Source organism: Arachis ipaensis, chromosome B04 (assembly GCF_000816755.2).
Source record: "Arachis ipaensis cultivar K30076 chromosome B04, Araip1.1, whole genome shotgun sequence".
Lineage (NCBI taxonomy): Eukaryota > Viridiplantae > Streptophyta > Magnoliopsida > Fabales > Fabaceae > Arachis > Arachis ipaensis.
The window spans coordinates 21,258,496-21,269,290 of NC_029788.2; the positions used below are offsets into that span (position 1 = coordinate 21,258,496).

At 35.9% G+C, this 10,795-nt stretch overlaps 1 protein-coding gene across 1 annotated transcript; it reads left to right on the forward strand.

The window, feature by feature from the left end:
- LOC107636233 lies at positions 6,958–9,338 on the forward strand. Its single transcript, XM_016339756.1, has 3 exons — positions 6,958–7,395; positions 7,489–8,126; positions 8,537–9,338. The coding sequence occupies exons 1-3, from the start codon at positions 6,958–6,960 to the stop codon at positions 9,336–9,338; spliced, it is 1,878 nt and encodes a 625-aa protein (XP_016195242.1).

Here is a 10,795-nt window from a genome sequence, read left to right on the forward strand (position 1 = left end):
TTTTTTGTTTCTAGTATTTTCACTTTACTTTATTGCACTTTTAGATTATTGTATATATTAGTTATTTTGGACACTTTTGTTGAGTTTGTTGCATTTGGCATCTTTGGTTTGTATATATATCTTTATATTTTTAGTTTGATATTATATACATATAGTTATTTGAGTTTATTAGTTGTGATTGAAAAAAATGTGAATTATTGAGCTTAGTTTACCCTTTTTGCATATGAGAATTTGTTTTGATTGAAAAAAAAGGAATTAAACTAAGGAATTTTTACCTTTCTCAATCACAACATTGCATTTAGTATATATATATATATATAAGCTTAGTCAAAATAATAAATTTTTTCAAGTAATTTATCTATAGGGCATTCCAAAATTGATTTGAGTTAAAATATTTGTCATAAAACTTACTTGAATTATATATTGTGGAACATGGTTTTTGAGCAAGAACACACAACCATGTGAGTTTTGAGCCTAATTATGCAGTTACATCATATTAACCACTATTTTCATTCTTGTGTGTGTTATCTCTTTCTATGATTGTAATCTTTGATTTCTTTGATTTTTTATGTCTATTATTCTGTGTGTGAATGCATTTATATGATTGAGGCCTTCATTTCAATTTAACTCACTTATCCAAATAACCTACCTTGTATCAACCATTGTTAGCTAATTTTGAGCCTATTTTAATCCCCAGTTTAATTACTCTGTTGGTCCCTATAGTTTCGCAAAATTTTCAATTAGGTCCCTATACTTTTTTTCCTTTTAATTGGGTCCCTATACGTTATTTTTTTTCAATTAAATCCCTACCGTGACAAAAAGTCTAAAATAACAGAATATTCTCTTAAAAAAATGAATATTCTCTCTTTTAGGATAGCAGGACACTCTTATATTTTTAAAATTCCAAAAAAACCATTCTCACTTCCACACTCACATATCCTTAGCCCTAACCTCTTCATCGAGCTCTCTCCCCGGATCTGCCGCACGGTGCCCTCTCGCCGCGCCTCCTTCTCTCGGCGTCCCTGTCGTGCCTCGTCCCTTGTATTCCACTCATCCCTTGTATTTTGCCGCGCCTCTGTCCCTCTCTCCCTCGCCGCCACTACAAGAAAAAAGGCATATGGCCACGCTTTTTTCTTGCCACGCTTCAAAAGCGTGGCCAAAAGTGGTCAATGGCCATGCTTTTATGAGGGTGGCGATAGATTAGAGATTTGGCCACTTTTTTTTTTGCCACGCTTCAAAAGCGTGGCGAAAAGGATCAACGGCCATGCTTTTGTAAGGGTGGCAATTGATTAGAGAAAAGGCCACATTTTTTTCTGCCACGCTTCAAAAGCGTGGCCATAGAGAGAAACAAGGACGTTTTAAAAGCGTGGCCATAGGGTTTCATTACGGCCACGCTTACAAAACGTGGCTATATGCTGGTACACTTTTGCCACGCTTTAAAAGCATGGCCAAAAGTTTCTTTTCTGCCATGCTTCAAAAGCGTGGCTGTAGAGAGCAACAATAACGTTTTAAAAGCGTGGCGAGAAGGGCCCAACCGATTGACCCAAACCCGGCTCCCAAACCCGGCTCCCAACCCGGCCCAAACCCGGCCCCCAACCCGGTCCCCAACCCTAATCTCTCTTTCCCCTTCGAAGCCACTAACCCTACTCGCCTGTATCGAAGAGCTCCTCCCTTCGCCCTTCTCCCTTCGCCCGTCGCCCTTCGCCGTCCGAGCTCCTCCCTTCGCCCTTCGCCCTTCGCCCTTCGCCCTTCGCCTTCGTCACTGATGGAAACCACTTCTTCTTCATCTTGTTAATCTTCATACCCTTCTTCTCTTTCTTGTTCTTCTTCGAATCATTGTGGATCTCTCTGTTCACTTTCAAGCTCCAGCAAACATGGGCGACGGCAAGCTCCTCCCTCTTCTTCTCCTCCAAGCCCTCGAATTCCAAAGGTATGATCGATTTTTCTCTTTTTATTTTCTCGATTTTTCTATTGTTTTTACTTTTAGGGCTTTCCCTTTTCATTTTCATTTTCCCCTGATTCGTTCTCTCTGATCGCATTTCCTTCTTGGTTAAATGATAATGCTGAAGACGCGTTGCTTGCGATGCTACGGACGTACGATAATGCTGATCGATTTTTCTGGAATGAGAAAGCCACAAAGGTGCACTCTATTCACTATATTCTCCTATGATTTTTGATATCTTATGTTGACTTTTAATTTATGTTGTTCCTACTATGATGAATGCTGATGATGATGAATGAAATGTCTCAGCCACGTGAGACACAAGGCTTCTGTAATTTACTCGTGTTGGTGTCAGAAAGAGTAAAATGTATCTTCTTCCTTGTGCAGTTGTGAATGATTGAAGTCAAAACCATATTTTATGCTGATAAATCGAATTATAGAAGTTGACTAGAACCAAATATTAATCTCATTATTTAAGTACATTAAATTGATGTTTTTAATTTTAATTTTAAACTAGTTATTTTAATTTTAATTTTATTTGGTGGATCGGTGTTTTTTAAGTTAAGAGTATTACTTAATTTGTATGGACGATGATGAATGAGCATTATTTCATCATCACTTTGTTTGTGTGTCTTGAATAATACAATGGTGGCCTGGGAGCCTAAAACAGTTGCATAGTTAAGACCAGCATCTTAGCATTTTTTTTCTTTCTTTTTAATTCTCCGCTTGATGCTTGTTAAGTGATTATATGTGCCAGTGTGTGTGTGCGTCTGTGAGATGATATGGTTGAAACTCCCGTGCTCATTTTAAGGGACTAACGTCACTCATTTCTATTAAATATAAATGTTATCTAACATGGTTCAAACTTTCTGTCCCGTTTTAAGGACTATTTAATGTTACTTATTAGCGTCAATTGTATTTTGTTTTGGATTCTTCTCTCCACTTTGCATAAAAACTCGCTTCTGATGAAAGATGCTGAAGTCACATAAAAAGTGTGTTTTCTTGCTGGTTTTGGTATTCCATTAATTCTCACTGTTTTTTGCCTTTTGCCTAAAAAGTATTTTCACCTCTAATGGCCTTCTTTATTATTAGCTTTCCCCTGAAGAGGTTTTAAGTTACTGACTTTATATGATGTCATTTCTATTGGTGGACTGTGACTTCATGAATGAATTTTAAGATAATCATACAATCGTCTTACTTATCAATACTTGATATGATGTCGTTTATTTGAACTAATTAGTTACCTTTATTCTTTTTCAGCATGGCACTCTCGGGGCACTTGTCCAAGATTCTGTTAAGAGCCACTACTAGACCCTGTTTTACTGTTTTCCCTTCCCTTCCCCTGCTCCAATTCCCTGCTTCCCAGGTTCCCCTTTCATCTCATTTGATTTTATTTTTTTTTGATTAATCTGGTTTAGCTCATTCTGTTTAGTTTGTTTAGTTCAACTAATTTAGTTTAGTTGAATTAGGTGGTTAGAGAATCTGGACTGGTTAGTGGATGTAGGTTTTGTTTTGTTTACTGCTGCTGTTCGGAATGAATTTTCTTTCCTCTGAAAGTTGCCCTTGATGAACTTGTTTATTGTGCTGTTTTGGTGTTGAATTCTGGACTTGTGATTGCTGTTTGTTGTATTTTTTTTCATTGTCCAAAATAGATGCTGTGGAAGTGTTACTGTTTCATTAATTTTTCTTGATTTGTTGTTGCTGAGTTCTGCTCTGCTTGTTGCTTGGTCCATATTATATGAACTGCAATGATTTAATAAGTGTTACACTTTAATAAGTGTTACTGTTTGTTGTATTTTTTTTTCATTGTCCATATTATATGTTGTGAAAGTGTTACTGTTTAATAAGTGTTGCTGCTTTGTGCCATGTGTTAGCAACTCATTTCCTTGTTGCGATTCTTTGTGCTTATTATGCATTCATGCTCATTACATCCTTAATCATTGGCTGCTGCTGATTTCTCAATTTGCATTTCCTCTTCTGCTCACTTTCTATACATGCATATATGATGTTCATTCTTGGATTCTTTTGGAGGGTGTTTGCCTAAATTTGCTTGGCATTGGAAAATTGTTGTGTGATCATGCAATTGCACTTGGATTCTTTTGCAACAATTATTCATGGATCTTATTTTTCATTAAGTAAATAATTAAATTAATTTTACATTGTACAACAACACATGGGACTGTGGCCTAAAACATTGGATATCTGAAGGTAAATAAAAATTAAAACATTGGATTTAGTGAGAAGGATTTCTGCTAATTCTGAGAGATTGAGGTTATTCATTTGTTTGTGATAGAAAACATTGTGTCCCTACTTTGATGTGGTTTCTGATGCTTGCATTGTGCTGCCATTATCTAATATAATCTGAAATTCTGAACAGCCATTTGAATTTGTATTTGCATTTCTCAATCATGCACTATTATTATATTGTCTATTGTTAATTCAAGTATAGTACACACGTCCTTTTTTTTTTCTTTTAGCAAAAAAAAAAGCCTGAAAATATATAGAATAACATTGGAAGTATTATTTTTGCAATAACAACCACTAACAACACTGAAGCTATTGAGAGAGAAGAAGAACAAGTTTGAAGAGGTTCCACTGTTTTGGCTTTGGTCCTTCCGCCCTGCTGGCGCCTTCGTCTCTGTCATTTCCTACTCAGTCTTCTCTGCCATTAGTCACAGATTTTGCAATTTATTGCTTAGTTTTAAGGTGTGGAGCCTGGACCAAAGTAGTAGCTTCATCCACACTGAACATAAAGCTTTCATTATTCTTTTTTCTTTTTTTCTTTTTTCCTTTTTTTTTTTCACGCCACATAAATTGGAGCACATACATCTACATTCCACAGTTCTTCTTCCTTTTCCCTTTATATCATTTATTTATATTTATAATTATAATGTCATTCTATTTTTTTTTATAAAATTATATACAGTTTTTTATTTTTCATAGCATCTTTTAATTTATAAGGGTAAGAACTAATTCGTCACAAATTTCTTTTTAAAATTTGTTGTTAGCCAATAGATTATTATATATATAAGAAGGAACTCAAATTTTTAACACTTACTTAAATAGACAATAAATTAATTACTTAACCAACTTAAGTAAGTTTTGTTGTATAATTCTTTTATATAGAAAATAAAGCTTTAGATAAAAATGGTTATCCCTTCACTTTTTTGTCTAAGAAAAAACAGATTTAGAAAAATAATATTTTAAAATTGAGAATGCTATTAAATACTATTAAATGAATTAGGTCATTTAAGGACATTCTACTCTCTTGCTATTTTTAATTAGCTATTTGGATTTCAATGTAGCTTATTATAGTGTTAGATGTTTGGAGCCACTTGAGGAGAGATAATTGTTTCATTTTATCTCATGATCGAACATGTGAATAATTACTAATAAAATTTATTTGTTAAAAAATTATCTATTTATACTAAAAAATATTAAACATATTTATATTTTAATATTTACTTAAGTCTTAGTCTATTTTTGTTCAGGCTTTCGATAGTTATCTATCCACTACTACTGCCACTTCTTTGTTCTGCTGCTCCTGTGGTAATATAATAATCTGCTGCTGCCGAGTAGCTGTTCGCTGACGTTGCTACCTCTCTAATTCTACTTCTGCTGTGCTACCACTTTGTTGCTGTTGTGGAACGGATTAAGACAGTAATTAAGGTTGGTTTATGCAAATTTAAATACATCTATTAATTTGTTATTGATGTCATGCGTGCAACTTGGTACTTTCCTGAGGCACTCATCACTTTAGGCACTTCTTTAAGCATTGCTAAAATTCAATTTTCTCTGTTATTTTATGTCTAATGCCTTCAAAGTATTTTCGAGGCTTGCACAATATTGTCTCTTAGTTAAGTAGGAAGCTAGATTTGCAGTTAGTGAAACGAACAGTAATGACTTCAATTTAGAAACTTAGCTATCTACGTGAAATATATAGGTTTTCGATGGATGTGTCGAAAGACTGGATGGATACACCACGTCATGAGAAAGAATATCAAGTTGGTGTAGAAAGATTTTTACACTTTGCTTTCTCATCAAAGGGAGTTCCTCAAGGGGAAGAAATTCAATGCCCTTGTGCAAAGTGTTGTAATATATTTTGGTTAAAGAGAGATGACGTATATGATCATCTAATATGCCACGGTTTTGTAAAAGGTTATAGGCGGTGGTTTAATCATGGGGAATCACTTTTTGCTATGGATATTGACAGTGACATAGGCGGTGAATATAACTGCAATGATAACATTGATGAGTTGTTACGTGATAGATTTCGAGATAATACACAAGTTGACGGACAAAACATGGGGCCTAACGAATGTGCAAAGGAATTTTATAAATTGGTAGACGAGGCAAGCCAAGAACTATACCCCGGGTGTAAAGGATTCACAAGATTATCCTTTACCATTCATCTTTACTTGTTAAAATGCTTGCATGGTTGGAGTAATGCGTCATTTACTTCTCTCTTGGAATTATTAAAAGAAGCAATGCCATATTTGAATATTCCTATTTCTTTTGATAAAACCAAGAATATAGTGAAGAACTTGGGTCTTGACTACCAAAAGATCGATGCATGTCGCAATGACTGCATGTTGTATCGAAACGGGTATGAGAATGACTCATCTTGTCATGTCTGTGGAACATCCCGTTATATTGAGCATCATGAAGAAGAGGATGATGTTACCTCATCTAGAAAGCCTCGCAAAGTTGCTGCGAAAACTCTAAGGCATTTCCCTTTGATTCCCAGACTTCAATGGGTTTTTATGTGCACAAGAACTGTCGAAGCTATGTCTTGGCATCACAATGAGCGCGTTAAAGACGGGTCCTTAAGGCATCCTGCCGATGGTGAATCTTGGAAAGCATTTGACAATCGACATGAAGATTTTGCAAAGGAGCCTCGTAATGTGAGACTTGGGTTAGCAAGCGACGGATTCAATCCATTCTGAACTTTGAGTAGTACACACAGTACATGGCCTGTTGTTCTGATGGTGTATAATCTACCCCCTTGAATGAGCATGAAGCCTGATTATTTTATGCTATCTTTACTCATTCCTGGACCACAATCACCGGGAAATGACATTGATGTCTATCTTCAACCGTTGATTGAAGAATTAAAAGAATTATGGGAGTCAGGTGTCGAAACATATGATTCGAAAGAAAACAAAACATTCAACATGAGAGCGTGCCTTTTGTGGACAATTAATGACTTCCCTGCGTATGCTATGTTATCTGGGTGGAGTACAAAGGGAAAATTGGCTTGTCCATGTTGTAATGATGAGACTTCTTCTATCTATCTGAAACATAGTCACAAGACTGTTTATATGGATCACCGAAGGTTTTTACCCATGAATCATCCATGGAGGCATAACAAAAGATCTTTCAATGGAAAAACTGAACTCAGGTCTCCACTGCAGTTGTTAGAAGGTTCAGCTGTATTTGATATATTGCGAGAGGTAGATAATTCTTTTGGGAAGAAGCAAAAGAGATCAAAGAATGGCATATCAAATTGGAAAAAGCGGTCAATCTTTTTTGAGTTACCATATTAGAAGTCCAACATGTTTAGACACAACCTTGATGTCATGCACATAGAGAAGAATATAGTTGATAGCATAATTGGAACTCTTTTAGATATTCCCGGAAAGATGAAAGATCATGCAGCTGCTCGTTTTGACCTTAAAGACATGGGTATCAGGAAAAACCTTCAACCAAAAGATACGAAGGATGGGAAAAAAACTAAGTTAGCAAAGGCATGCTTTTCAATGACTCCAGCAGAGAAAATAATCTTTTGTAGTGTGTTGAAAGCGGCAAATTTACCAGACGGTAGCGCTTCCAATATTGCTCGATGTGTGCATGAAACAGAAAAGAAGATTTCTGGTTACAAGACCCATGATGCTCATTTCATGTTGCATTACTTGTTGCAAGTACCAATCAAGAGCATACTTCCTGACCATGTTGCCATCGCTCTAGTTCGATTATGTTCATTTTTTCGCCGAATATGTCAGAAAGTAATTAGCCTGGATGAGGTAGTTAACTTAGAAGCAGAGATTGCTGAGACATTGTGCCAATTGGAGAGGATTTTCCCTCCTAGCTTTTTTGACATAATGGTGCACTTGCCTATTCATTTGGCAAATGAGGTGAGGTTAGGTGGTCCAGTTCAATATCGTTGGATGTACCCTGTTGAACGGTATATGTGCACACTAAAATCGTATGTTCGTAATAGAAGTCGTCCAGAAGGATCTATTGCCGAAGGATATTTGGTGAATGAGTGTATTAATTTTTGCTCAAGATATTTGCATGAAGATGTTCATACAAGATTTAATAGAATCCCTCGGAACAACGATGAGTGTGTTTCAGATGAGGTGCGAACTCCTAGTTTGTTTCCAAGCAAAGGATGTCCTCTTGGTGGAAGAATGGGAGATTTGTTTATTTTAGATGAAAAATCAGAAATATAAGGTCATGCATACATCCTAAACAATTGTGATAAGATCGAAGTCTACATGAGGTATTTTCTTCGATTCATTATCATTTGTTAGATCTCAATCATCGTATTTAACCTTATTGACAACTAAGACTATGAATATTTAATCTCTTCAGAGAGCATGAGGAGGCAGTTAATGATAACAATCCACGAAGAACAAAGTGGGAGAAAGCCAAGGACCGCAGTCAACAATTTTCAGAATGGTTTAAAATTTGTGCCATGAAAAAGGATGTGCCTGGTTGGGCAAAAGGGTTGGCTAGGGGTCCAAATCGAGTTGCAAAAAGATTTTCAGGTTATATTATCAATGGGTATAGGTTCCATACAAGGCACCGTGATGTGAGACGTAAAACTCAAAATAGTGGTGTCACATTAGAGGCATTGACTCTTAGTTTTGCTAGTGTGAAAGATAAGAACCCAATTGAAGCAAAAGTAGCCTACTATGGTAGAATAGTTGATATGTTTGAGTTAGATTATTATGGCCAATTTAAGGTAGTCTTGTTTAAGTGTGAGTGGTATACAGTTGCAAAAGACAACTTTGGTCTTTCATATGTGTATTTCAATAGAAAATGCTACCAAGAAGAACCATTTGTGCTGGCATTTCAAGTAAACCAATACTTTTATGTGCAAGACCCATATGTTAGGGACAAGCACAATGTTATGAAAACAATTCCAAGAGATTTATTTAGGGTAAGTGATGACCTTGAGTCTGATTCCCCCATAATATATGCAAGGGAGCCATGCGAACCTGAAGTGATTCCAAGTCTTCCAAATGATAATGGCGAAATTGATCTAGTGAGGAATGATCTACGAGCAACTATTATAGATATGGATCAAAACATGTTTGCCAAACAATATTGTGAGGAAGACGAGGAAAACGAATATGAGTACATGGAGGACCTTGACTCTGAAACATCTTGACAAGTTTTTTTGGTAGAATCCTAAACAACTCACTTTCCTTAGTTGTTTTGCTTAGTTAATTACTTGCTTCAGTTGATTATGCTCATTTAATTATTATTTAGTTAGTATTTTATTCATTGTTATTATTTTGTGTATGCAGAATGGAGAAAGGGGAGATCACTAAAAGAAAACAGATACTTACCTTAGGCCAAAAAATGAAAGGAAAAAGCCCAAAAAAAAAACAATTCCTTTGAGGTTACACAAGTGAAGTCAAGTGCTGAATTGCTAAAACAATACAATATTAAGAGAGAAAGGATCATGACTGAAAATGAGAAGGTTAGCTTGCAAGCTCAAGCTCCAAAGGATCCAACAAGCAAACAACCCATCACAATAGTGGAGGATGCATTTGAAGAGCAAGTTAGGACTTCGAAGAAAACAAGGAAGGCTCAACCAACGGCACTTTTTCAAGAATGCACGCATAATGGAAATGGGACAATGTTTGAAGTTGAAAAGAAATCTAAAACTAGGAATCAAAGGATTGCTGAACCTGATGCAATGGAGTCTTCCGGTATTGGAGTCTTTCGGCCATCAAGGTAATATTGCCTTTTATTTTTTCCTATACCATCAAGCATACTATCATTGATTCTTCATGTTCCTAAACTTAGGTGTTTTGGAAGAAATTTGATTCTTCATTGATTCTTTATATTTAGGCTATCTCTGCTAAGAATACTGAAAATAGGTTAAAACAAACATGTCCTCACCGAATGGGATCCACAAATTTTGGAATAGTGCGTAAGCAGCTGGTAATATAACTTATTCTTTGTGATTTCTCTTTTATATGTATTCATGGTGTAGTTGCCTAGTTAGTATGCTTCATGTAAACTTTTTTCTCTATGTACTCTAGCGCGACTCTAAAGAGAACAGTGAAGAACCATCAAGGGCTGAAGTTTTCATTGCAACTCGCACAAGTAAAAAAGGAAAAGAAATTGATGCTAAAACACAAGCCACAATTGTGAGTTGTTTGTATTTGTATTTTGGATATGTACATTATGAATTCTGATGTGATTTCTATCTAAATTGAGTTAATGCGACTTTAAACCTTATTGGTTGTTGCTTTTTGATAGACTGAACTTCAGAACTGCTTAGAAGCAGGAGAAAATGAAGAGGATGCATTTATAGGAGTGTTAGGAAAGGACCAACCAGGTCGAGTTCGTTATTATGGAGCTTCGATTACAAGAAGCTCTCTTAAAAAAGATGAGGAGATTCGCCACATAAAAGTTGAATATAACACTAAGGTCTCATCATTAGAGAAGAAGATGGATGGTGTTTGTGGTTTATTAAAGGTATTGGTGCACCAACTCAACCCTGGAATGAGCAATGAAGAGGTAACAGCCTTAGTTCAAACTGCCCAAGATTCTCCTTTGGATACCTCAAGTAGCAAAGCAAGAAATACTCCTTGCTCCTCCGAAGCAACTCAC

Excerpts from the sequence above, each read along its gene's own strand:
- LOC107636233 (XM_016339756.1), top strand. The coding sequence starts at position 6,958 with ATGAAGCCTGATTATTTTATGCTATCTTTACTCATTCCTGGACCACAA. Across the intron at positions 7,396-7,488 it reads TATTTGATATATTGCGAGAG|AAGTCCAACATGTTTAGACA; the intron begins GTAGATAATTCT and ends TTACCATATTAG. Across the intron at positions 8,127-8,536 it reads TGGATGTACCCTGTTGAACG|AGAGCATGAGGAGGCAGTTA; the intron begins GTATATGTGCAC and ends TAATCTCTTCAG.